The sequence below is a fragment of the Coregonus clupeaformis genome, unplaced genomic scaffold (assembly GCF_020615455.1).
Source record: "Coregonus clupeaformis isolate EN_2021a unplaced genomic scaffold, ASM2061545v1 scaf0125, whole genome shotgun sequence".
NCBI lineage: Eukaryota > Metazoa > Chordata > Actinopteri > Salmoniformes > Salmonidae > Coregonus > Coregonus clupeaformis.
This window is the reverse complement of record NW_025533580.1, coordinates 84159-111410: the sequence shown is the minus strand read 5'-3', so window position 1 is coordinate 111410 and position 27252 is coordinate 84159. Positions and strand designations below refer to the sequence as shown.

The 27252-nt window shown below is 43.7% G+C and overlaps 4 protein-coding genes across 7 annotated transcripts; 1 reads left to right on the top strand and 3 right to left on the bottom strand.

The window, feature by feature from the left end:
• Window positions 1-50: 50 nt before the first annotated feature.
• LOC121556477 (coiled-coil domain-containing protein 106) lies at window positions 51-7657 on the bottom strand. Of its 3 annotated transcripts, none has more exons than XM_045213591.1 (9): window positions 7585-7657; window positions 6872-6951; window positions 6632-6730; window positions 6232-6462; window positions 4287-4343; window positions 3883-4125; window positions 2527-2697; window positions 2098-2401; window positions 51-1722 (listed from the first exon to the last, which is right to left on the bottom strand). In XM_045213591.1, exons 2-9 carry the CDS (start codon window positions 6939-6941, stop codon window positions 1641-1643), a joined length of 1257 nt encoding a protein of 418 aa, XP_045069526.1. In that variant the 5' UTR covers window positions 6942-6951; window positions 7585-7657; the 3' UTR covers window positions 51-1640. The 3 variants fall into 3 exon arrangements, with proteins under 3 accessions (XP_045069526.1, XP_045069525.1, XP_041726295.1); XM_045213590.1 differs by having other exon boundaries at window positions 7519-7648; XM_041870361.2 differs by having other exon boundaries at window positions 52-1263; window positions 7519-7648.
• Window positions 7658-8931: 1274 nt separating this feature from the next.
• Window positions 8932-10495, top strand: LOC121556503 (transmembrane protein 238-like). Its single transcript, XM_041870388.2, has 2 exons — window positions 8932-9021; window positions 9503-10495. Exon 2 carries the CDS (start codon window positions 9513-9515, stop codon window positions 9837-9839), a length of 327 nt encoding a protein of 108 aa, XP_041726322.2. The 5' UTR covers window positions 8932-9021; window positions 9503-9512; the 3' UTR covers window positions 9840-10495.
• A 2551-nt stretch (window positions 10496-13046) lies between these two features.
• LOC121556484 (C-Jun-amino-terminal kinase-interacting protein 4) lies at window positions 13047-22418 on the bottom strand. Of its 2 annotated transcripts, none has more exons than XM_041870369.2 (18): window positions 22308-22418; window positions 22133-22172; window positions 21884-22011; window positions 21721-21774; window positions 21146-21358; window positions 20869-21004; window positions 19254-19340; window positions 19097-19144; window positions 18409-18550; window positions 18158-18200; window positions 17971-18051; window positions 17760-17827; window positions 15509-15657; window positions 15248-15419; window positions 14930-15043; window positions 14721-14819; window positions 13608-13712; window positions 13047-13534 (listed from the first exon to the last, which is right to left on the bottom strand). In XM_041870369.2, the coding sequence occupies exons 1-18, from the start codon at window positions 22334-22336 to the stop codon at window positions 13425-13427; spliced, it is 1818 nt and encodes a 605-aa protein (XP_041726303.2). In that variant the 5' UTR covers window positions 22337-22418; the 3' UTR covers window positions 13047-13424. The 2 variants fall into 2 exon arrangements, with proteins under 2 accessions (XP_041726303.2, XP_041726304.2); XM_041870370.2 differs by having other exon boundaries at window positions 21218-21358.
• Window positions 22419-22450: 32 nt separating this feature from the next.
• Window positions 22451-27252, bottom strand: LOC123483468 (C-Jun-amino-terminal kinase-interacting protein 4-like). The gene is made up of 11 exons (XM_045213584.1): window positions 27162-27252; window positions 25692-26078; window positions 25339-25533; window positions 25078-25198; window positions 24415-24485; window positions 24119-24186; window positions 23851-23920; window positions 23583-23758; window positions 23053-23318; window positions 22722-22779; window positions 22451-22610 (listed from the first exon to the last, which is right to left on the bottom strand). Exons 2-11 carry the CDS (start codon window positions 25788-25790, stop codon window positions 22451-22453), a joined length of 1284 nt encoding a protein of 427 aa, XP_045069519.1. The 5' UTR covers window positions 25791-26078; window positions 27162-27252.

The window sequence follows — 27252 nt, the reverse complement described above, 5'->3', positions numbered from 1 at the left end:
CAACTCCCTTTCTACTCACTCACTCTTCAGAGAGAAACATAAGTCAAATCATGATTTTTTAAAGAAATCAAATGCTTTAATGGCATTTCTATTTTTACAGTCCATACAATTTGTATAATCAACCAAACATTTTCAGTTTTTGAATATAGGCTACAATATTAAACATTTTTTAACGCTGCACACACAGAGACCGGTATCTTAAAAGATACAGGTTGTACTGCACCTTTCACTAAATTATTGGTTCCTTATTAAAGTCAAAATGACATCTCTGACCAGTATAAAAGGTGTTGGAACATAACATGATTTCAGCAGTTGTACACACTGATACCTGTCCATGGGTGAGTTTGTGTTGTGAATAACTAAGACATGAAGTTTAAAGTGAGAGGTACCCTGGGGTCTCAGCAATTCCTTGTACCAGTATACAGTATAAAAAACACACAATATACCACTATATTACACCATTGCCAATACTACTGCTATTGTTTTTTAACATCATTATTAAGTTCAACAACAGCTCTGTCAAAACAACTGACCAACAAGAGTTAATTTCACATGCAATTGTAATGGGGAACTGGTGATTGATATTGATATACATAGACATATGTTCAAATAAAAATCAACATTTTGCATTTTGTCCCTTTTGTGAAAATCACTGAGCTTATTGGAACACAAAAAAGATAAACCTAATAGTATGCAATCTTTTTGTAATAAATTATTCCCAAGCAAACAAAGTATTGCAGTAGAGGACTGGAAAAATAAAGCACAAATCTCAACTGATAGTGAAACAGCACAGTAAATCATACTACAATTATAGTAAAAAACGAATCTTCGTAAAACAGTACAAAGGGTATGTGATGTTACACTGCACCACACTTCAGTCAAATTACACATCTCACAACTGTATGCTACAGTGGCACTTTACAGTGACAGAATATATTCTGGTGCAAAAGAAAACTTGGTGATGTATTTGTGGTACAACAGCTTAGCCTCACAGTAGCACTGTTCCCAAAACTGTCCCCATCCTTCTTCCAAAGCAAAGAGTATCTGCTTATTCTGTTGTTCTGATGCAGACACAACACCAGTGGTCAGTCAGCTCGCTGACTTGCTTTGTTTCAGAACCTGGAAGCTTTCTGACAGAACACTGGAATTATTCTACTAGAGGTTTGAATCTGAGCAATAGAGCGTGCAGCTATTCTTTGCTTTGTTCAGTTTGTGGTCGTGTCAGTTTCCTTCTCTTTAAGAGAATCCTCTCCTCCTTTCAACCTGGAGAAATGAGAGACAGATCCAAAATCACTAGGTGTGGGCTGTTTGTTATATCTAAATAAGGTCATCATTTAAGTGCACAAATAATACACTTGTTTTTGAAGTGCTAGGAAAAAGACAATGAGGGAATGTTATCCAAACAGCAAACATTTATCTGTAAATAAAGATGTATTGGCATTGCTTTTGTGAGTGTGCAGAATATGACACCACTTTTACATGAAGACACTAAAAGGTGAAATTCTGACAGCGCAAAATAGATGATCGTCAAAAAAGACCGTATTACCTCAAATATAGTCAGCGGGGCACTTATTTCAAGTATAACGAAAATAAAGAGCCAGTTTGGAATGCAACAAATTTACGATGTGATCACTGTACCTTCATACTGCTACTGTAAGTATTTGGGAGTAGCACGGCCTCTTCAGACAATAGCACCACTTTTTGGCGTTGCAAAATGGGGCCCTGTGTATCAAAATTGCACAGAAATAAAGTACTACAAAGTTCAATAGTACTCTGGTCAGAAATAAGGAATGCTATAGTTCATGACCTCTGCTTCAAAAGGATTCTTAACAAATAGTTAAGAATAGAAAACAGATTCTGTGTATGAGATGGGCAACAACCTCCCCTAAATATCCAGCACACCCATACACAAATCGTAACTTTCCATAAATGTCTGAATCTTAGGGAGATGGTTGAGTGACGACCTTCTCCAAAAGTCACACCCTGCTCTTCTCCATGACAAAATGAAGCCCTTCTCCCCACTGAGCACCCCCCCATCACCTTGACTCCCTGATTCCCCTCATCCCCAGCGTCCCTCCCCCCCATCAGTGTCTGAACCTGTAGGAGATGGGTAGTAGCAGGTTGTTCTTCTTCAGGGCCTGCACCCTGCTGAGTGTCTCTTCGTCCAGGGCGATGTAGCAGCGGCGTGCGTAGTCCAGCAGCTTCTCCTTGGACGAGTCAAACTCGCCCACTTCCGCCACCTTCTCCGGGGCCACCAGCAGCATCTCAGCGATGGGCGTGGTGGAGGCCACCGTGTTGCGGTCCACCCCATGAATCTGGAAGGCCTTGGACATGTTCTTCAGCCGCTGGTAGGTCAGCAGGATCTTCTTATAGCGGAACAGCACCCCTGCAGCGTCTTTGACTAGAGGGGGAGGAGATGGGGATTGATTAGGCCTACTTCAAGGAAGGAAGGAACAAAGCATTTCCAAAGCATTCGAACTTGGCCTGAGTAAGACGCGTGTTAACATGGCTGCCATTGTCCCTCACCTCTCTGCCTCTCCCTGGTGATTCGGAAGACCCGCCTCCTCTTCATCCCTGGGTGCCCACCGCTGCTCATGCCCTCTGCCATCACTTCCTCTCCTGAAATCATTTCCTCCTCGTTCATGTAGCCATCCTGCTCCAGGAACTCCTCGGCCTCCCCCAGGAGGGACAGGGAATCTGAACAGACAAACAAGAACATGACAAACAAGACCGTGATAAAAAACAACTTTAGACTAGATGTGATAGACTAGATGTGCTCATAGTCTGGATTAGAGGTTGTCACGGAAGTGAAAATTCATTCCTGTCCCGTCAGTATGAAAATGTATGCACTCACTAACTGTAAGTCGCTCTGGATAAGAGCGTCTGCTAAATGACGTAAATGTAAATGTCTGGTCCTGTCAATTTTTTTCCTGTACTGTCCTGATGCCGCAACAGTTCTATAACCCCAGAACTTTCCTTTCCCATCCAGATAAAAATCCAAAATTTTTACGCACAGAAATCAGAAAGAACTATTAGCTGCTCATCTCTGTCCCCCACTCTGCTTGTGAGTAGTCATCATCAATGACTGTATATATGGTAACCATAGCAACTGGTTCATTTGGCTGCTGCGCAGCGCTCACGAGAGAGTTGCCTGCAGTTCACACACAGCTGATAGCAACCACATTACCAGATTTTGACCCTCAACAAGATTAAATGCCGGAGGCCGTATCTGCCACCCTATCGGCCATCCTACTCTTTACCTCAGATGGCACGGGTTTAGTTAAATACGCAAACAATTGGGCTTGACCGCTAACGTTGTTAGTAGAGCAGCTATGCCGCTTCATGCCGCTTGTCTTGCTCTCCGGTTGGTGCCGTGTACTTGGTTGCTTTGTTGTCAAAGACAACTCTATCACATTTAGCTAAAACATCGCTCTTTCCTTTTAATGGCTCTAATGTTAGTGATGGGTCCTTGGCTGCAACGAGATATTGCAATTCCTCTCTTGAAGGCTTCCTCATTCACTGACGTACGTTGGCATCTGAGGTAAAGTAGTGACTGGCTACAACTGGAGCGAGGCGCGAGAGTGAGCCGACAGAAGGGGGAGGGCGGTATTTACAAATAATTTTTTATAGATTTGTATTAAGTAAACTATATTAGGCCTACACAGTTCGTTTTTTTAATGAAATGCTCCACACATTACATATTTAGAACACCCCTAAAAACCCCCCCCTCACTTTATAACTATTCCTGTACTGCCCGTCCCTGTGGACTGTCCCATCCTGTCCTGAACTTGACCCTAGAACTTCCCTCCCATTCCTGCCGGAATCCCGTTGGACCTGCAAGAGTCCTGTTCCCATGTCAACCTCTAGTCTGGATCCCCTTACCTGGCCCTACACTCCCGTGTGCATTCATGTCACTCATGGTGGTTCTGTTAGTGTTGCTACTGCCACTGCTGTGCCCCTGCAAGAGGGTCTGGGTGGCCCCGGAGCTGAACATGGAGCTCATCGCAGCCATCTGATTGGCTATCGTGCTGGAAGTGTGGTTTTTGGGTGGGGCCATCGCAGTGGGGGAGGGTCTTCGCTGGAATATCTGACGAGAGGTGAAACGCTGTGGCTCGGACTTCTGCTCTGAAAGGGTTAACGATCGGAAAAGGAGAAGATCAATGAGGGTGATCAGTGAACTGAGGCCAGTAGTGGTGAGGTGATGAGAATGTATAGAATATGCTCCAGATCTAGATACAGGCATCATGAACAACAAGGGACTAGTGAGGTAATAAAGCAGTTCTTACCAGCTGGCCGTTCTCCCTCTCTCCTCGCCTTCCATTCAAAACGTCTAGAGTCATAGCCTGCAGGAGGAAAAACAATGGTTCCAGAGAATAAATCTATGCCTGTAAAAAGTATGTTCTCTTACATGCTTACCAAACTGGCTCTGCGCATGCGTCTGCATGCTGATTTTGTCTATCCCCACCAGACGCGTTCATTGACACGCTGGTTAAAATACCAAAACCAACTGTGGACCAACTATATTAATTTGGGGACAGGTCGAAACACACATGAAACTTTCATGGACATTTAGCTAGCTTGCTGTTGCTAGCTAATTTGTCCTGGAAAATAAACATTTGGTTGTTATTTTACCTGAATATGGTCCTTTTTTTAGCGGGATCTTTTTAGAAATGTTACCCATGTTACAGTCATACAAAATCATATGTTCTCTACTCCGACCCTAAATCCACAGATAAAAAGGGGGAAACCTAGTTAGTTTTTCTCCTTGTTCATTCTTCTTCTTCTTCTGTGGATTTTATATGGCGGTTGGCAAACATATTTAAGGTGCATTACCACCACCAAATGGACTGGAGTGTGGACCTCCATTTTTCAATAACCCATGTGGGTATACAGTGGCTTGCGAAATTATTCACCCCCCTTGGCATTTTTCCTATTTTGTTGCCTTACAACCTGGAATTAAAATGGATTTTTTGGGGGGTTGTATCATTTGATTTACACAACATGCCTACCACTTTGAAGATGCAAAATATTTTTTGTGTGTGAAACAAACAAGAAATAAGATAAAAAAACTGAAAACTTGAGCGAGCATAACTATTCACCCCCCCAAAGTCAATACTTTGTAGAGCCACCTTTTGCAGCAATTACAGCTGCAAGTCTCTTGGGGTATGTCTCTATAAGCTTGGCACATCTAGCCACTGGGATTTTTGCCCATTCTTCAAGGCAAAACTGCTCCAGCTCCTTCAAGTTGGATGGGTTCCGCTGGTGTACAGCAATCTTTAAGTCATACCACAGATTCTCAATTGGATTGAGGTCTGGGCTTTGACTTGGCCATTCCAAGACATTGAAATGTTTCCCCTTAAAACCACTTGAGTGTTGCTTTAGCTGTATGTTTAGGGTCATTGTCCTGCTGGAAGGTGAACCTCCGTCCCAGTCTCAAATCATACAATGTGATTTTCTGGATTTTTGTTTTAGATTCCGTCTCTCACAGTTGAAGTGTACCTATGATAAAAATTACAGACCTCTACATGCTTTGTAAGTAGGAAAACCTGCAAAATCGGCAGTGTATCAAATACTTGTTCTCCCCACTGTATATACTGAGAGCATGTGACAGATCATGTGACACTTATATTGCACACAGGTGGACTTTATTTAACTAATTATGTGACTTCTGAAGGTAATTGGTTGCACCAGATCTTATTTAGGGGCTTCATAGCAAATGGGGTGAACACATATGCACGCACCACTTTTCCGTTATTTATTTTTTAGATGTTTTTTTAAAATAAAATATTTGTTTCATTTCACTTCACCAATTTGGACTATTTTGTGTATGTCCATTACATGAAATCCAAACAAAAATCAATTTAATGTAATGCAACAAAATAGGAAAAACGCCAAGGGGGATGAATACTTTTGCAAGGCACTGTATGCTCCTAAAAACCAATGAGGAGATGGGAGAGGCGGGACTTGCAGCACATCAAGCATCTAAAATAGAACCAAGTTCTATTTTAGTGCCTGGCTACGCAGACGCTGATTGACGCGCGCAAGCAGTTTGGATGAAATGATTGAATAACATGTATGTGTACATTTATTTTGCAACGCTCGTGCACGCAACGCGGTGGTGTGGTCAGCATGCTAGAACTTCTCTAATCACAATACATCTTTCTCCATCCTGGTTGTATCCCCCCCAGTGTCCATCCTCCTTCCCAAACCCTCTCCATGCCCCTCTCTCACCGTTGCTGTACTGGCTCTCGCTGGGGGCCTGGTTCTGATGGCCCTGGGTCTTGGTAGAGAAGATGAAGCGGTCCAGCTGGCAACGCAGGAAGTCCCTCTCCTCCTCCAGGTCCTCGATGCGTTTGTGCAGCCACGAGTTCTTCTCCAGGGAGATCTGCAGCTGCGTCCGCAGGTTGGTGATCAGCAGGTACGAGCTGCCTGGTGGGGGGGCGCCTGAGGGAGGGGGCGACTCTGAGAAACACACACAGGGAGTGAATATGAGGATTAATCTTAATCACTAACCGATTCACACCAGAGAAACCAGGTGAGTGGACTCACTGGACTGTCCTTCCAGATGGTCATTCAACTACATTAATCTATGGGCTCTGATCTAGTAGGAAATAAAAGCTTTGATATGAACCGTCAAAACTCTGTTCATTCTGGTTGAAGAAGCCTTGCTGCTCAAAGTTGTTCTCCTCAAAGGGAATGGAGATTTCATAGGCGTCCTCGTTCTTCGGCGCTACAGAGAGGGAGAAATATACTGTAGTCCATGCATAGAGGCACCATTATGGCTAAATAACTGTTATCACTTTGTCATGATGAGATAAATACACAGCTATATCAATGATGCAGATTTTAGAAGGATGTTTCATAATCTTACTCTGCATGGGGTGGGAGCCTGTGTGGTTCTTGGAGGTAGGCACAGTGTCATTCATATTTCCCTCCTGCATCTCGTGCACCCTTCATTGTACAGAAACAATACAAGTTTATTAATTTATTGCATTAGGCACACAACATCCAACGATGGAATACAACTCCCATTGACGATGTTTCGTTGCAAATGTATGCAGTCAGTTTTGTAATAACTTTGAAATGTTACTAGGACGGGTTGCCTTCAGCTTGCTAAGCATTCGTTCATGCAATTATGCCACTAGATATGTAATTACTAGTAGTTACTGTATGGCAATTCTCAGCTGAGACGCAGAAGTTACCTACTTACTTCGCACAGATCGCTTTATTCCCCTTTGTCTAACGTTACACTTGCGAGCGTACTAACAAGTTATATTAGCACATGATTCACGATGTTCTTGGATGACATACGGTTGCTTACAAGATGTATAATTAAAAATGGACACGTTAGCTAGCTAACGTTACATATCAAATTGCTATGAGGACTCTTCTAATCTTACACAGGCTAGCTAGCTAATCAGCAATCAATTAGCTATTTTACTAGTAGCAAGCTAGCTGCTTCTTTTACGCACAAACTATTTTCTGGTGGAGTTCTCCACAAATCAATGATATACGAACCGTTATTCAGTCGTTATAACACCGTATTTCATATGTAAATCCCATTCATTCTGTGCACTTTCGTACCTAGATAGAACAACAACAATTTAGCGTTTATTTTACAAGGCTTGTTTACGTCCTTCGCCGTCATTTCCGGTTACCTAAGGGAGAGTCTATCGTTTACCAATATTTGTTTGTAACGAAAAGGCGCTGCTTTCAGTGTCCCCTTACCAGCTGTCGGTGTCAACCCAGGCTTCGCACTGTAAATACACATCTTTATCAATGGAAAGCTCTTGTGTATTGTATTAATTGTTAATTATTAAATAATAACCCATTATATTATATATTGAACAAAAATCTAAACGCAACATGTAAAGTGTTGGTCCCATGTTTCATGAGCTGAAATAAAAGATCCCAGAAATGTTCCATAAGCACAAAAAGCTTATTTCTCTAAAATGTTGTGCACAGATTTGTTTACATCCCTGTTAGTGAGCATTTCTCATTTGCCAAGATAATCCATCCACCTGACAGGTGTGGCATATCAAGAAGCTGATTAAACAGCATGATCATTACACAGGTGCACCTTGTGCTGGGGACAAAGAAAGGCCACTCTAAAATCTGCAGTTTTGTCACATAACACAATGCCACAGATGTCTCAAGTTTTGAGCAAGCGTGCAATTGGCATGCTGACTGCAGGAATGTCCAAATAAAAAATACAAAATGTGTCACATACACGTGTTTAGCAGATGTTATTGCAGGTGTAGCGAAATGCTTGTAAACCAGAGCTGTTGCCAGATAATTTAATGTTAATTTCTCTACCATAAGCCGACTCCAACTTCCTTTTGGAGAATTTGGTAGTAGGTCCAACTGGCCTCACAACCGCAGACCACGTGTAACCACGCCAGCCCTCCACATCTGGCTTCTTCACCTGCCGGGATCGTCTGAGACCAGCCACCTGGACAGCTGATGAAACAGAGGAGTATTTCTGTCCATTTTGTGGGGAAAAACTCATTCTGATTGGCTGGGCCTGGCTCCCCAGTGGGTGGGCCTAGCGCCCAAGTGGGTGCGCCCCTGCCCAGTCATGTGAAATCCATAGATTAGGGCCTAATTAAATTATTTCAATTTACTGATTTCCTTATATGAACTGTAACTCAGTAAAATCGTAAGACATTTTTGCATGTTGCATTTATATTTTTGTTCAGTAAATACATCATATTTCATATTCCAAAAGAAATGTCAGTGTGAAAAGAATTGAAAAGTAAAATATTGTTTGACAGGTTTTTCTTGCTTTCGTTTAGTGCTGCTCTGATCAAAGGACACCGGACCAATAATATTCGTCAGTGCAGAAAAGCTCAGGTGAGGGGGGAGTGGAGAGGTGTCAGGTAACATTATTCACTCATGAGTCACTGTTTTTACCTGCCAGCGAAGAACCGGAAGGATACAGTTTGAGTGGATTCTACTTATATTTTTAAGAGATAAACATAGAAAAGATACTAATCAAAACGCATATGCACCTGTGATGAGGTGAGTGTTAATCTGTTATGTTTTTCTGTGTTTAAATCTGCTTTTTTACTGGCATCGAAACACAAAAGTGTCTCGGTTGTGCTGGGAGTATCATAGCCTCAGGTGTGGCACCTGTTTTTCCTATGAATAAAGATACATTGAAGAGTATTGTAGGAACCTACCATGTTAGATGAAAAGGTAAAAAAGTGTAGGCCTAAATACACAGACACAGTAAATATTTGAATAACATACTGTAGTTATTTGACCATGGTTACATTATTTCAAACATACCTGTACTTTAATAGCTACAGAACATACATGCCATGGTGTCATGTTTATGTTCATACAACATCCTCCTACTCGACCAGTAGGCCTAGAGAGATCCCCCTATCATTGCCAGAGGTGACTCCATTGTGATTTTACTCTGAGCAATGTCAATGCACAAGATTTATGTCTTTCAATGTGCCACACACCTCACCTCTCCCACCTCTCTGTCCCCCAGGTGAGTGACCATGGCGCAGCACTATGATGGTCTGTCCCACTGTAAGCTGGCCCTGGTGTTTGCCATATTGATGGACCTGCTAGGTGTGTCTGCTCTGCTGGTGGGGGTCTTCGCCCCATTAGAAATTAAGGGACAGGACTTTGGGGACCTGCTGGTGTACTCTGGGGCTCTACTGATGCTCATGTCCCTGGGAGGCTGGGTCATGTGGTACAGCGGGAACATCGAGGGCCTGACCTCCAGGAAGGAGCTAGGGGGAACCATGGGTGCCATGGACCGGCTGGCCCGCTCTCTCAGCCGGAGGATACGACTCCCCAGGAGCCACAGCAGCCCCTCATGATGCTTCATGGCCAGGCGGAGGAGAAGGGCATGGTTGTAGGAGAGGGTCCTCAGTGTCTCCATTAGACTATTGGCCCCTGACAGTCAAACTGCCTGGGGGTCCGAGAGCGGTATTGTTAGCATTGAGGGAGTGCTATTAAATGCGGGCAGGAGGGAGGAGCGCCCTTCTCAAATCGAACAGTAATCTCGCCGCTCGGTCATGTTGTCATCAAGGCAGCATATGTTCACATTTTCAAACTAGTTTCATTAGGAAGGCAGATAAAGCCTTTTTATCAAAAGCAATCATTTTTGTATGTGAAAACACAGAATCCTACTCATTACTCCACTACTTCGTCACTTTTTTTTTTGAGCTGACTTCGATGTAGGCCAAACGAATGTAATCAACGCTAACCCGCTTCACCCGGGGCATTAATAAGATTCCGTTTTTAAGATACATTTTTTTATAGAACTCCCTCATTCATTAACCCAAGTTCTACCGCCTCCACGGTGGAAGAGACTTACATACTGCTTGTTCACTAGTGTCAAGTACAAGATGGAAAAACTGTTGGTCATTGCTTTTTATTGTGACTTGACCTTTGCTAAAACACCTCCGGTAGATAACATACAGTGGGGAGAACAAGTATTTGATACACTGCCGATTTTGCAGGTTTTCCTACTTACAAAGCATGTAGAGGTCTGTAATTTTTATCATAGGTACACTTCAACTGTGAGAGACGGAATCTAAAACAAAAATCCAGAAAAACACATTGTATGATTTTTAAGTAATTAATTTGCATTTTATTGCATGACATAAGTATTTGATCACCTACCAACCAGTAAGAATTCCGGCTCTCACAGACCTGTTAGTTTTTCTTTAAGAAGCCCTCCTGTTCTCCACTCATTACCTGTATTAACTGCACCTGTCTGAACTCGTTACCTGTATAAAAGACACCTGTCCACACACTCAATCAAACAGACTCCAACCTCTCCACAATGGCCAAGACCAGAGAGCTGTGTAAGGACATCAGGGATACAATTGTAGACCTGCACAAGGCTGGGATGGGCTACAGGACAATAGGCAAGCAGCTTGGTGAGAAGGCAACAACTGTTGGCGCAATTATTAGAAAATGGAAGAAGTTCAAGATGACGGTCAATCACCCTCGGTCTGGGGCTCCATGCAAGATCTCACCTCGTGGGGCATCAATGATCACGAGGAAGGTGAGGGATCAGCCCAGAACTACACGGCAGGACCTGGTCAATGACCTGAAGAGAGCTGGGACCACAGTCTCAAAGAAAACCATTAGTAACACACTACGCCGTCATGGATTAAAATCCTGCAGCGCACGCAAGGTCCCCCTGGTCAAGCCAGCGCATGTCCAGGCCCGTCTGAAGTTTGCCAATGACCATCTGGATGATCCAGAGGTGGAATGGGAGAAGGTCATGTGGTCTGATGTGACAAAAATAGAGCTTTTTGGTCTAAACTCCACTCACCATGTTTGGAGGAAGAAGAAGGATGAGTACAACCGCAAGACACCATCCCAACCGTGAATCATGGAGGTGGAAACATCATTCTCTGGGGATGCTTTTCTGCAAAGGGGACAGGACGACTGCACCGTATTGAGGGGAGGATGGATGGGGCCATGTATCGCGAGATCTTGGCCAACAACCTCCTTCCCTCAGTAAGAGCATTGAAGATGGGTCGTGGCTGGGTCTTCCAGCATGACAACGACCCGAAACACACAGCCAGGGCAACTAAGGAGTGGCTCCGTAAAAAGAAGCATCTCAAGGTCCTGGAGTGGCCTAGCCAGTCTCCAGACCTGAACCCAATAGAACATCTTTGGAGGGAGCTGAAAGTCCGTATTGCCCAGCGACAGCCCCGAAACCTGAAGAATCTGGAGAAGGTCTGTATGGAGGAGTGGGCCAAAATCCCTGCTGCAGTGTGTGCAAACCTGGTCAAGACCTACAGGAAACATATGATCTCTGTAATTGCAAACAAAGGTTTCTGTACCAAATATTAAGTTCTGCTTTTCTGATGTATCAAATACTTATGTCATGCAATAAAATGCAAATTAATTACTTAAAAATCATACAATGTGATTTTGTGGATTTTTGTTTTAGATTCCGTCTCTCACAGTTGAAGTGTACCTATGATAAAAATTACAGACCTCTACATGCTTTGTAAGTAGGAAAACCTGCAAAATCGGCAGTGTATCAAATACTTGTTCTCCCCACTGTAATTGTACAGGATTTTAAACGATCAAGCATGATGGAGGCTATTCATAGTTCATACTTGGTTGGTTTGTTTAGGCTTGAATCTGTACAGCATTTGTATTTATATTAATAGTAATCCATGTGATGTGGTTTTCCTTTAATCGTAATAGGGTTTTTGTATTAAATGATACAATTTTATTAAACTATGAAATAACCTACCATAGGGCATTTGTGAAGATTTGGGGTGAAAAGTATTGCATTTGAAAACAGATATTTTATGAAAGTATTTACAAAAGTTTATTTTTCATAGATTTAAGTAGATACATAGATTGTCTTGCATAGTCCAGTTATTATTAACATTTTCAGACATGATTCACACACAAACACACTTTCAAATACTGCATAAAATACTTTAAGTATATTTTGAGACTTCCACTCTCTTATCGCTCTGCAAATGAAAATAACTTCAAACAAAAATTTAACAAACCATATGTGTTTCACAAATGCATGACATAAGATAATTTCTCTGGGAGAAATACTAGCAGTTTTTTTTATAGAATCTTTAAGAGGATTAGCCAATCATTTCAAAAGATAAGACACACACACACACACACACACACGGAGATGATAATAAAGTGCAATTACACTGCAGATTTACCCAGCATGCAATGGGAACTGAAGGCCAGGGTCTTATGCAACAATAGTTATTAGGAACCCAGCAGCTTCAACACTACATCTCAGTATCAATGTAAACAAGTTTGATCAAGGGTATAATGACCTTGTGCCAACGTCATGGAATGATGATATGAATCTGAGTGTGCATGTTTTGTGGTAAAAACAAACCCAACAAACCATTCTTAACTGACCAACCAAAAGGCAGAGATGATGACTCTTACTGTAAAATACTTTGCTACAGTGATGATATTTACCATTTAGCAGACACTCTTATCCAGAGCGATTTACAGGAGCAATTAGGGTTAAGTGCCTTGCTCATGGGCACAGATTTTTTACCTAGTCGGTTCGGGTATTCGAACCAGCGACCTTTTGGTTACTGGCCCAACGCTCTTAACCGCTAGGCTACCTGCCACCCATATATGATTACCATGATGAGGAAACATGTTTCACAAAAAATACAAAACGTTGTACAATGACCAATCTCAATCTCACAGCAACGATTGTCAAATCACATTAAGGCACACATAGAGACTGGGTTAACCAGGTGAGAGGTTTAGTCAAAGGGATGATGGTAGCAACTGAATAACAGAGTGAGACAAGAAGGATTAGGCTGTGATGTCTTAATTTAATCCCAAGATTAAATCCAAATGGATCTCCTAGTGAATGGATACATCTCTGTCTAATCCTTCCTTGTCTCATTCTAGACTGGATGTGGGTGTGGTCAAAGGGCGGAGCTGGGCAGGGAGGGGGTGGGGCTCTGCCAGATTATCATGTGACTGCGGTCTGATCGCAGCGGGGCAGCTTCGGGCGCGCCGTCATTCGCGTCGTCCCCTGGGGAGGGTAGGAGGGAGACAGTCAGTCAGACAACCACTCTAATGACAACCACGTGAGGTCCTCAACTCACCGATGCGGAAGTTGATGTAGCCCTCTCCTCCACTGAGGATGAGCTGAGCGGTAGAGACTAGAGTCAGAGCAGCGCCTCCTGTTGTATAGGAGCTGGTCACACAGCCTGGGGAACACAGATATAGAATACTAATAACCATGTAATAACTGCATAGTATCACAACATAATACTATCGAATAGCTATGCAATAACTGCATAGTATATAATACTGTAGAACAGGGCTATTCAACTATATTCCTACTGGGCAAGATGTAAAAAAAAGAAAGAAAAAGAAAAGTTAATTGCAGGGGGCCGGACATTTTCCACATGCGATTATTCTTTGGAAGAACTGTATAAAAAAAAGCAAAGCACACCACCAATAAAGCACTTGTCTTTAAATGAAATGTTGCTAAAAGTAATTAGGGAAGAAGTGGAGGGCGCTCAACCAACATGAGTCGAGGAACAACCCAAAAATTTGCTCATCATTGAAAAGGAAAAGTCGCAACGCTTGCTCACCATTTTAACTATTAAAAGCTTCTTAAACGTAATTTGGTCATTTTAAAATCTGAAAACTAAGCATCTTGATAAATAACACATAGATGTGTCAAATCAGGTAATGCCAAATTCCAGTCTGAAGGAAGGATGCTTTGAATTCATTTCCCACAGTCATTAGGTGCATGTATTTGTCACACTTCCTTCTAACGAGTCCTTGCAAGCATCAGAGAGGGACACAGAAGGCACGTAGTGTTCCTGAGAGTCGTAGCTTTCAGGAATGGGGTCATAATATTTTGTAGCTTAAACCGTTCACTAAACACTAGAGCCAAATTCATATGAAGAAAACATTATCAACATGCCACATAGGCGCTTGAAACCGTTAAAAAACGCTAGAAACTACACTATAGACAACCACCATAGTGCTTGTCATTTTGACACTGAATGTTGGATTTTGGAGGGGATTTTTTTTGCAGATCTTTGATTAAGGTTCAGAATTAATCAAAGGGCCAAGCTAAATTAATAAATGGGCCCGATATGGGCTGCGGGCCGCCAGTTGAATAGCCCTGCTGTAGAATAATTGCATAATAACTTGATTGTTACACAACAGTGAAGGAATGAACAACGATAGGAGATTCTCACCAGGTGCAGCAATGATGAACTTGACAGCCTGGCGGTGTCCATGGTAACACAGTTGTGCTGCCGCCAAAGAGCAGTATGGTATAGAGGCAGACTCTGAACCTATGGAACGCAGAGAAGACAATTGACATGTGGCCAGTGTAATGTCATAATGGCATTATCTCTCAGGTCATTATGTTGTTGACCTCTGGGGGCCAGAGGTTAGTACTCACTGAGAGACACGGGTATGGAGAAGATGGCGCCACTTCCTGTTCCCACCCACAGCCGGCCAGAGATGACGGTGAGGGAGGAGATCTGCAGCGGGGAGAGAGACAGGAAGGCAGGGCCTGGAGAAGAGAGAGATCCAAACAGTCAGGAATGTATCCATTCAAGCAGAGTGGGTTCAGTGTAGGGGTTGAGGAGGTAAGGATTGAAGCAGAATTGAAGAAAATTAATTCAAAGTTGTACATTAACTTCTATGTGGGCCATTACATGCTCACATCAGCAATATAAACATGAACAGGTTAATGAACTGAGAATCCTGTTCCTACCCAGTGTTTTGGTGACCAGAGGGGTCAGATCCACATCCTGCAGGGGCCGGCCAGTGGACCAATCAAAAAGCCTGAGTGTAGGGTCGAGCCGGCAGGACGTCCACACACCACTTCCTGCCGCACACAGGAAACGCACCTGCTGCTCACTGCGCTCCGAGACGGTTAAAGTTTGCTGAAAGAGAGGTGGGAAATATACACAAAACAATACAAACCATTCTGAATTCACACACACAATACCTTCAGGTTCGTCAAACTCTTTACCTCCACTTTTCGATTCTCGACATCGACTACATGAACCCGATTCCAGTATCCTACCCATAAGCCCGCCCCCTTCGCTAGGCAACAGCGAATGGGCTGCAGTGGAGTTGATCCCAGAGGCAAAACCTCATGTGACTGGAGATCCCAGCCACCTGTCAAATATAGTGATGATTAGTCATCATCAGTCTCTTACAATAACAGGTTGTATTTGGTCATGGATAGATGGGATACAGTTTGTCAAATTGACGTCAAAACATGTTTGTTTTTTTGCATTTTAGCTAACCCTAAACATTTTCTTAACCTTAAACTAATTATCCTAACCGGCTACGCTAATTATCCGAACCTGTTACGAAAAGTCCATTCTGATATAAGCTGTATCCCTTCTAGACAAAACTGTTGTCTCTCAATAAACTTAAATGGTACCACTTCTTCCCTCCTTTGCTTCATATGCACTGATCTGATCCTGAGAGTAGGCTGATCTGATCCTGACAGTAGCCTGACCTGATCCTGACAGTAGGCTGATCTGATCCTGACAGTAGCCTGACCTGATCCTGACAGTAGCCTGACCTGATCCTGACAGTAGGCTGGTCTGATCCTGACAGTAGGCTGATCTGATCCTGACAGTAGCCTGACCTGATCCTGACAGTAGGCTGGTCTGATCCTGACAGTAGGCTGATCTGATCCTGACAGTAGCCTGACCTGATCCTGACAGTAGGCTGATCTGATCCTGACAGTAGCCTGACCTGATCCTGACAGTAGGCTGATTTGATCCTGACAGTAGCCTGACCTGATCCTGACAGTAGGCTGATCTGATCCTGACAGTAGCCTGACCTGATCCTGACAGTAGGCTGATCTGATCCTGACAGTAGCCTGACCTGATCCTGACAGTAGGCTGATCTGATCCAGACAGTAGGCTGATCTGATCCTGACAGTAACCTTATCTGATCCTGACACTAGCCTGACCTGATCCTGACAGTAGCCTGACCTGATCCTGACAGTAGGCTGATCTGATCCTGACAGTAACCTGATCTGATCCTGACAGTAACCTGACCTGATCCTGACAGTAACCTGACCTGATCCTGACAGTAGCCTGACCTGATCCTGACAGTAGCCTGACCTGATCCTGACAGTAGCCTGACCTGATCCTGACAGTAGGCTGATCCTGACAGTAACCTGACCTGATCCTGACAGTAGGCTGACCTGATCCTGACAGTAGGCTGATTTGATCCTGACAGTAGCCTGACCTGATCCTGACAGTAGGCTGGTCTGATCCTGACAGTAGGCTGATCTGATCCTGACAGTAGCCTGACCTGATCCTGACAGTAGGCTGATCTGATCCTGACAGTAGCCTGACCTGATCCTGACAGTAGGCTGATTTGATCCTGACAGTAGCCTGACCTGATCCTGACAGTAGGCTGATCTGATCCTGAAAGTAGCCTGACCTGATCCGGACAGTAGACTGATCTGATCCTGACAGTAGGCTGATCTGATCCTGACAGTAACCTTATCTGATCCTGACAGTAGCCTGACCTGATCCTGACAGTAGGCTGATCTGATCCTGACAGTAGCCTGACCTGATCCTGACAGTAGGCTGATCTGATCCAGACAGTAGGCTGATCTGATCCTGACAGTAACCTTATCTGATCCTGACACTAGCCTGACCTGATCCTGACAGTAGCCTGACCTGATCCTGACAGTAGGCTGATCTGATCCTGACAGTAACCTGATCTGATCCTGACAGTAACCTGACCTGATCCTGACAGTAACCTGACCTGATCCTGACAGTAGCCTGACCTGATCCTGACAGTAGCCTGACCTGATCCTGACAGTAGGCTGATCCTGACAGTAACCTGACCTGATCCTGACAGTAGCCTGACCTGATCCTGACAGTAGCCTGACCTGATCCTGACAGTAGGCTGATCCTGACAGTAACCTGACCTGATCCTGACAGTAGCCTGACCTGATCCTGACAGTAGGCTGATCTGATCCTGACAGTAACCTGACCTGATCCTGACAGTAACCTGATCTGATCCTGACAGTAACCTGACCTGATCCTGACAGTGACCTGACCTGATCCTGACAGTGACCTGACCTGATCCTGACAGTGACCTGACCTGATCCTGACAGTAACCTTATCTGATCCTGACAGTAACCTGATCCTGACAGTAACCTGACCTGATCCTGACAGTAACCTGATCTGATCTTGACAGTAACCTGATCTGATCCTGACAGTAACCTAAGGAGGGGGAATTACCTGGGTTGTGTGAGAAGAATGCAAGCGTCCCATTGGCTAATCCAGCAATTACTTGACCCTGTGAATACCTGAAAGGTTTAGAGTTGAAAGTAAACATAAATAAAGACAAAACATGTAATATTCAAACTGGTTATCCTTTCAGATCTAGTCATCCAAGTGTCCAACTGTAGGGGCTAGTGGTCTATATCGGACTGGGTACAGGAGTACTCACGTGAGAGAGTGCACACCCTCAGACAGAGAGATAGACTGCAGACAGCGCCTCCTAGCTGTGGACGCAGAGTGGACCAACACACTGGGATTGAAGGGAGGAGGAAAGAGAAAAAGAGAGGAGAGAGAGGGAGAATGAGGAACTGTTTAACATATCAGTGAACAGAATGGTTTTGATCTCAATGCCTCACCTTCCTTCCTGAGTTCCAATCCACACAGTTCCTGAGGTCTCACCTGATGACACAGAAACAGAACAGAGAAGGTAAGCTGGATAGCTTTGCCAGTGTTTAAAGCATTGTTAATGGAAATAACTAGTTGAGTGATGATTTGGAAATGATGGTGGCTGTGGTTAACACGTCTACAGAAATCTAAAATTGGTAAGCTGATCCTAGATCTGTGCCTAACGGTAACTTTTACCCGGAGAGTAATAGATAGCACTGACCAGTAGGGGGCACAGCACAGATGCATAGGGCGGGCGAGGTGGGCGGGAGGCTGAACAGATCCAGCACCGTATTGGACCGTGCAGGGTCAATCACTGTGACATCACTACTGGAGGCGGGACCAGAGACCACCCACACAGCACACTGACAGAGTGGATGGAAAAGAGGGAGGAGTGATGACTACTACTGAAACATTACAGATCAACTGTGTTTCCCAAACTCGGTCCTGGAGACTCCAAGGTGTGCACGTTTTGGGTTTTTCCCTAGCACTACACAGCGGATTCATATAATCAAAGCTTAATGATGAGTTTATTATTTGAATCAGCTGTGTGGTGCTAGGGCAAAAACCAAAACCCCTTGGGGTCCCCAGGACCGAGTTTGGGAAACACTGCCCTAGCCCCTACCCACTAGGCATTTGTGTGTAGACCTAAAAGGCTTGGATGGGTGTAAACAGTATGCTAAACAACATGGTTCCATCTGGCCTGTCAGTGGGCATGATGGAGCTACTACCATATTGTTTCTACCTATCAAACCTTCCAGATCTATAAGAAGTGCCAGTAAGGGCTAGGGGTCGATTTGGCATTGAGAATACCATTGGCATGACATGGTCTGAAAATGGTGGTTAGATGGTAGTGCAAGTGGTAGTTACTGTGACTAGAACTAGTAATTCGACGGTAATGACCACCTTACCGTTGTCTCGCCTGAGATCTCACGTGTGACAGCAACAGCACAGTTCAGCTACAGAGAGAAGACACAAGTTAGGGACTGTGTCGCCTGGGTAAAGACTGTCTGGGTTAAAAACCGTAGCACTGATTGTATAGACATGTTTCTGAGTAGTATGTCCTACCTTGGCTGTAGCATCTCTCTGGTCCAGCAGTCTGAGCTGCACTAGGACAGGCACATCTTTGGGCTCAGGGGTCTGCTCTGAGGAGTCCTGCAATAATCACACACAATATACTGTATATACCAGATTAAGGTTTGTGTCTACTTCCACAGTCTGTGTGTGAGTATTTTCACCTCTTTTTCCATATTTTGTTGCCTGAATTTACAATAGATTCAATTGAGAATTTGTGTCACTGATCTAAACACAATAATTTTACAAATTAATAAAAAATTAAAAGCTGAAATGTCTTGAGTCAGTAAGTATTCAACCCCTTTGGTATGGCAACCCTTAATAAGTTCAGGAGTACAATTTTTGCTTAACAAGTCACATAAGTTGCATTGATTCACTCTGTGTGCAATAATAGTGTTTAACATGATTTTTGAATGACTCTTCATCTCTGTACCCCACACATACAATTATCTGTAAGGTCCCTCAGTAGAGTAGTGAATTTCAAGCACAGATTCAACAACAAAGACCAGGGAGGTTTTCCAATGCCTCGCAAAGAAGGGCACCTATTGGTAGACGGGTAAAACAAAAAGCAGACACTGAATATCCCTTTGAGCATGGTGTTGTTATTAATTACACTTTGGATGGTGGATCAATACACCCGCTCAGGGATTTCACCATGAGGCCAATGGTGATTTTAAACAGTTACAGACTTTAATGGCTGTGATAAGAGAAAACTGAGGATGGATCAACAACATTGTAGTTACTCCACAATACTAACCTGCATGACAGAGAGAAATAAGGAAGCCTGTACAGAATAAAAAATAGTTTGCTATAAGGCACTAAAGTAATACTGTAAAACATGTGGCAAAGAAATTGATTTTTTGTTCTGAATACGAAGCGTTATGTTTTGGGGCCAATCCAACACAACACATAACGGAGTACCACTCTTCATATTTTCAAGCATTGTGTAGGCTGCATCATGTTATGGGTATGCTTGTAATCGGCAAGGACTAGGGAGTTTATTTAGGATAAAAAAATAAACTTAATAGGTTGAGTCTGCTTTCCAACAGACACTAGGAGATTAATTCACCTTTCAGCAAGACAATCTAAAACACGAGGCCAAATATACACTGGAGTTGCTCACCAAGACGACATTGAATGTTCCTGAGTAGCCTAGTTACAGTTTTGACTTAAATGAGCTTGAAGATTTATGCCAAGACTTGAAAATGGCTGTCTAGCAATAATCAACAATGATTAACAACCAACTTGACAGAGCTTCAAGAATTTAAAAAATAATAAAAATGGGCAAATATTGTACAATCCAGGTGTGCAAAGCTCTTAGAGACTTACCCAAAAAGACTCACACATGTAATTGCTGCCCAAGGTGATTCTAACAGGGGTTGAATACTTATGTAATCAAGATAAATTAATGTTTTATTTTCCATAAATGTTCTAGAAATATAATAATTTTTCTTCCACTTTGACATTACAGATTATTGTGTGTAGATCTTTGACAAAAAAAAAAGAGACAGTTAAATCAATTTTTAAAGTCAAGAGGTGTGAATACTTTCTGAAGTAAGTGTGTGTGTGTGTGTGTGTGTGTGTGTGTGTGTTTTGTGTGCATGTTCACCTGTGTGTGTGACAGAGGTATGCTCCAGCCATGAACCTGCCGTTTTCCCAGTGCTCCCCAGACATGGGAGCGGATGTCTCTGTACAGCTCCCTCCTCCTGACCCGCGGAGACAGGGCTGCAGCAGGGGAGGCACCACTGGGAGGAAGGAAGAAGAAGAACAGAGGGGAAGAGGAAGCAGGGGATGAGAGAGTGGTTTATTAAAAATATGTACTGTATTATAATAGTTACTAATGTAACATATGGTAGTAGATGAGGTGAGTTCACTTCAAACCTTACAATGTAAAGTACTTTGAGAAGTTGGAAAGAGCTCCATAGACATGTAATCCCATTATCATCATATCAACGTACTCTGTCTGAGTCGTACTGAGAGCCTGTTGCCGTGGAGAGCCCAATGGTGAGTGAGTGAGGGACGGTGACGTCGGCAGGGCCAGCGCTAGAGCAGCGGACGGAACCAAGGGGTTCTTGTTCAGGCCAAACAAACGGTTGAACCTTGAATGGACAGAGAGACGGTTAATGGTTAATTTGACTGCAATGGACCAGAAACCATGACCACCTCACAGGAATACAATAACTCTTACACATACATTTCCCATAGGTTATGTGCTTAGGCTATAGACCGTGTTGCCACTGTACATTTAAGGTAAATAGGAACAGCTATTGAGCTAAATGTTGTGAAGTAAGGGGCCAGAGCCAGGCCCAAGACAAATATGTGTGGTTGTGTGCCTGTTAGCAGTTCAAGGTCTAAAGTGGAAAAAGTGGTTAACAGCATCTGTGGACTTCTTCACTGCAATAATTGCCAAATTAAAAACAGTTGTCTTTTCCTTCCTGATTCTTCACTCCCTCACGCTCACCTCCTCCACACACTAGTCTTCTCTCTCTCCGTGATCCTCTCTTCTTGGGTGGCCCTGAAAAGAAGGGATGACTGATGTTAGAAATGTGTTATTCCCTTCTCTACAGGACTATGAAACCTCCGGTTAGTCTACTTCTATGGGGAAGACAGGCAGGTATGGTTACCTAATAGTCTGACTGCGTCTCACAGCCTCCTGCAGCTCAAACAAACGCTCCTTATACTGATTCTTCTCCATGACAACACGGGACATCTCCGACCGAGTGAACCGACGCAGCGATATGGGCAGAGAGGACTATGGGTAACAGATGAACATTCTAGTTAAGAGTACATCAAGTCCAGTTTAGAAACAGAAAAAGGTTACAACCCATCTATTAGCAGAATATAAAGCGACAACACAAAGAAAGCCCTCTTACATCATCATCTGACTGGTTTGCTTCCAGTTCTTTCCGAAGTCTACATGAGAGCAGAAACACACGCAATCAATGAATCACACCACATTAACAAATATTGTTCGTATACTTTTTTGTTGTTGCTGATGAACATCTCAGTTCTGCCAACCATCAACCACCTGACACTAGAGTTGTGTACCTCTTGGTTTCCTCCTCCATCTCCTTCATCCTTCCCTCCAATCGGGTGACAGTCCCCTGGCAGGATGTCACCTCCAGTTTAAGAGCTGACCTCTCTGGTCAGCTCCTCCACACGAGAGATCAGCGCTTTTCGGGCCGCCTCCACTAACTCACTGGGAGGGGGAGAGGTAGAGGGATAGAATGTAAGAGTGAGTGAGAGAGAAAATGAATGAGAGAGAGAATGCATAAGTGAGTAAATACAGTAAACAAAGGACCCATCGTGCTCCGTTTGACTTCAGGCCCAATGTGCACTCTGTCAACGTATCTAAATGAAACAGAGGCATAGTGAATGGTAAGCCCCCTACACACAGAGTTAGTCACACAGGACTAGTCATAGTAGAGTAATAATAACAGTGTGATAAACGCAGGGACTTACTGGGTGTGTTTCAGTTCCTCATACTGAGAAACAATCTCCTCAAACTGGTCGGTGCTGCCTGCCCAGACAAGAAGAAACAAACAGTTCTCACCACAAATACCATTTACACATACCTTAACCCTAAGTCAACCCTTTTCAGAACAACTAGCTTGTAATTGCTCGTCAGTTCTCATGACATTGACACTTCAGTCCAGTTTAACTAGTGCCTACTGCCCAGCACTGCCTTTGCTACCCCCTCCATCTGCCTCAGCTACTCCTCTTATTTGAACATCCAGCGCAGTGTTTTACTGCAAACAGGGGGTGTAGGTGTGCCCTTGCCTAATGGCCGTACCTCTGACACTGGCCCCCTGGTCCACACTCTCTACGTATTCCCGGCTCAGCTCTGACAGCTCTGAGAACACAGACTCAGTGTTCCTCAGCTCCCATTCCAGATTATCCATATCCTCCTCCTCCTCATTCTCCTGCTTCACTCCTCCTCCTTTTTTGTCCTCCTCCCCCTCTTCTCCCTCCTTCTCTTCCACCTCCTTCATTTCTTCATCCATGCTGGCCTTGGTCTCGCCTCTGATTGGCTCTTTGGCGTCTGCTCGGACCGGGGTGCTAGGGAACATGGGTAACAGAGAAAAGGTTGAGAGGGGGCAGTGAGTGTCAGTTTGTCCAACAGTAAAGTGTGTGTTGTCAAAAGTATTTCTGAACCATGACAGACCTGGGAAGGGAAGTAGTCTGATTTACAGTTAACTAGTTGTGGCTGAGTTGGTTTATGGTTATGAATATGTAAAAGAGAAGCTTTCATGGTAATGCAATAAAGTCAGTCCAGTTCAGTTCATCTTGCACGGTAAGTGCACACACACATACAGGACATACCTGGCCTTCATAAGGCCATGAAACTTTGCCAGCTCAGGGGTGGAGCTTATGATGTCATTGATGAAGGACATATCTCTGTCTGCCTTTACGACAATGTCAATCCCCCTATCGTCCTTGGTTACCGGTTCTTCCAACAGGGCAGAATCAGGAGGTGTTTCTGGCCTTAGATCAGTTAGCTGGAAAAGGGGAGGAGTCAGTAAGGACAACTTCCGTAGAAAAATACTACTACTACATGACAGAACAGAGGTTATCATTCTAGAGAACGTACCTCCTGCCCGCTAACACAGGATTCTGACTGGCCCTGGGTAGATTGTGAATTCTTGGAGCGCACATGGTTACTAAAGACAGACAGACAGACAGACAGACAGACAGACAGGGCCCATTGTGACATCATAATGCAGTGAAAATCATAAACCATCAAATTAATGTACCACAGTGAAAGAGATCTCTACGTCTCTTTATCTCTTTGGAATGTAAAGACTGCATACAGTTCCATGTTGTTGTAGTCATACTAACTGAATTGAGTGGTGGCTAACCTTAGTGGAGATCCCTCCCTCTCTAAATCCCTTTTCCTCTCCAGTAGATCCTTATAACTGAGCACCAACTGAGAGAGAGCGAGAGAGCGAGAGAATGTGAAAATGGAGAGAGAAAAAGAAGGAGAACAGGAGATACAGGGGGATAATAAAATAAATTTCCAATTACATTTACATTCACGTCATTTAGCAGACGCTCTTATCCAGAGCGACTTACAAATTGGATGATGGACAGAAGCTGTTACTGATAGAAGAGTATCCCAAACAGCCTTGTCAGTCTAAACATGCTGTTGTCTGACCTTGTTGTGAGTGTGCTTCAGTGTGTTCAGCTTTCTGCCCAGTCCAGCCCTCTGCTCCTCCAAGGCCACCACTGTCACAGAAACACACAGTAGCATTTAGCATTAGCATCACATACAGTACAGCACGTCTCAATGACCAGGGTGCCAGTCTGATTCTGCTGTAGCCTACTTGCCATGGTCTTACCAAACTTCCTCAGTTTGTAACACAAAGGATATGAATGAAGGAAGTGAATCAAATAATATCAAATAATCTACACGGACATGAAGAGGGTAAGGCATAAAAAGAGAGCGGGAGAGAGAAATAGATAGATGTAACATTGTTACAACACTGTACATAGTCATAATAGAACATTTGAAATGTCTCTATTCTTTTGAAACTTTTGTGAGTGTAATGTTTACTGTTAATTTCTGATAGTTTATTTCACTTGCTTTGGCACTGTAAACATATGTTTCCCATGCCAATAAAGCCCTTTGAATTGAAATTGAGAGATAGAGGAGGGGGGGAGAGGAGAGCGAGAGCGAGAGCGAGAGAGAGAGAGAGAGAGAGAGAGAGAGAGAGAGAGAGAGAGAGAGAGCGAGAGCGAGAGCGAGAGCGAGAGCGAGAGAGAGAAAGCAAGAAAGAAAGAAAGAGAGATGGACACCCAGACCCAGTCAGACACTCACATTGGTCAGCCTGCTCTCTGGCCTTTTTCTCCAGTTCTTTTTCCCTCCTCTCTCTCTCCTTCTCTCTTCCCCTCATCGTCCTCCGCTCCTGCTCAATCTGGTCATCCAACTCCAGATACCGCTAAAGGCAAAAAAACAAACATGTATTAAAATGAATGAAACTATCCTGAATTGACTGAGTTGAAAAGGAATTGACCCCAAACCCTGACCCCATATCATAAATAAAACAAAACAACCATAAACACTTCCATCCCCTCTCACCTCCTGGCTCTCTCTCCTCAGTAGTTTCTCACTCTGGTATCTCTCCAACAGTTCATCTCTCTCTCCTTTCTCTCTCTCGGCCTCCTCCTCCCTCTCTCTGAGCTGGGCTCTGCAGCTGGCCAGGCCCTCCAGGACCCACACCAGGATGGGCACCAGGGACTCCACAACCCCCACGCCATGGGTCTCTATCACTGTCTGTAGCAGGGAAGGAGGGATGGGGGGTAGCATCAGATGAGTGTGGGTGGTGATGGGAGAAGAGAGAAGAATGAGAAGCTAGCTAGGAGAAAGAGAGGCAGGAAAGGGGCGATAGAACAGAAAGCAGTTGAGAGGTGGATATGATGTGATGTGTTTACCTGTAGTTCTGAGTACAGTTTCCCAGCCTCTTCACTCACAATGTCAGGGTCCAGATCAAGCTCCCCAGACCCACACAGGATACTCTCTCCACACTCCATCCCTCTCTATCTCTCTCTGTCTATATCTATAAGCGAATGGGTCTCAGCTGATATGAGTATATGAACTGTGTGTCTGTCAATACACCTCTTCCTCTTATATATAAATACCTACCCAACTAGTTTATCTAGCCCTCTCACACTCATGTCTACTCCCATTTCATCCATCTCTCTATTGTACATGGTCCTTCCTCCATTTATACAGTAAATGACCCTTCTATTCTCCTTAAGGCCTCTTCCTCTGTTCTAGCTGTAGATGTAGCTGATGTCAGGGGGGGGTTGGCGCCCATTCTGAAAGAGAGAAAAAAACAGATTCATAATCATTTCTACAATGTCAGTGGAAATATTTGGGTTTTTTTCAATTTGAGGAAATATAGGCTTGCATATACATACTACATGACTATTTTTTCGTAAAAATCCCTTTACAAGAATCAAACCACCATCACCTGTTTCTCTTTCTGTTCTGTTTCCTGTGTCTCACTTTGAGGGCTAGAATGTGAACTCTAGACATAGAAGTGATACAGTGTGTATCGAGTTAGTTGCTTTATTCACACTATGAGTCTTGTCTACTTTTAGATATGTCTGTTGCTCTCTACAATAACAGGTTGTGCCATCAGGCAAGTGACTTGGCAGTATGCAGAATCAGAATGACTTAACATTTAGCATTACTAAGCAAAATTACTCCATGCACGGTTAGTAGGCCTACTCCTTTTAATTCCCACAAACCGATGTAGGGTTTTCCCACCCTGTCTTGCCCTAGCCAGCACACCTGTCCTCCTCACAGATTCCTTCTCCTGCCACCACCAGGCTCCTAACTGGGGATCAAAACACATGACAGTACCCACTACCCTGGACTAGGCCTCACACCGTCACACCTACAGGCAGTGGATCCCATGTAAACTAGACCAATGTCTGGCAAGCCTTGTCCCTGGATATGTATATCATTGTTGACGTCTCTTTCTTGTTCATTGTTATTCTAAAGTAACTGTCAGATTATTATGCAATCTGTCCTCCAAGACGACTCAGACTGTACAAACACTTACCACCTGTTGCTGAATAGGTAGTCTGTTTTGCTGGGTACTGTATGTCCTACAAATATGCGCGCACACACACTGTATGTACTACAAATATGCGCACACACACACACGAGATATTGAATGACAGCAACACACGGACGTCCAAAGAATAATCGACGATGCAGCCTAAGCCGGCCTAAAGTGCAATAACATGATGATGTTTGCGGTATAAATAAAGCATTGACTGACAACAGTCACTTTATAGATCTTACGAGATCACTTGGCCAACTGTTTAACCTACTGTGGTTCAGAGAACTGAACCAAGACGTTCACTCTGTCTGTTTATATGTTAACTCACCTTTGAGTCTCTTTAGTTCCCAAAACTTTTATATAATTTGTTGAAACGGGTAATAGTCCAGCCGTTTACTCTGGAGAAGATATCAATTACT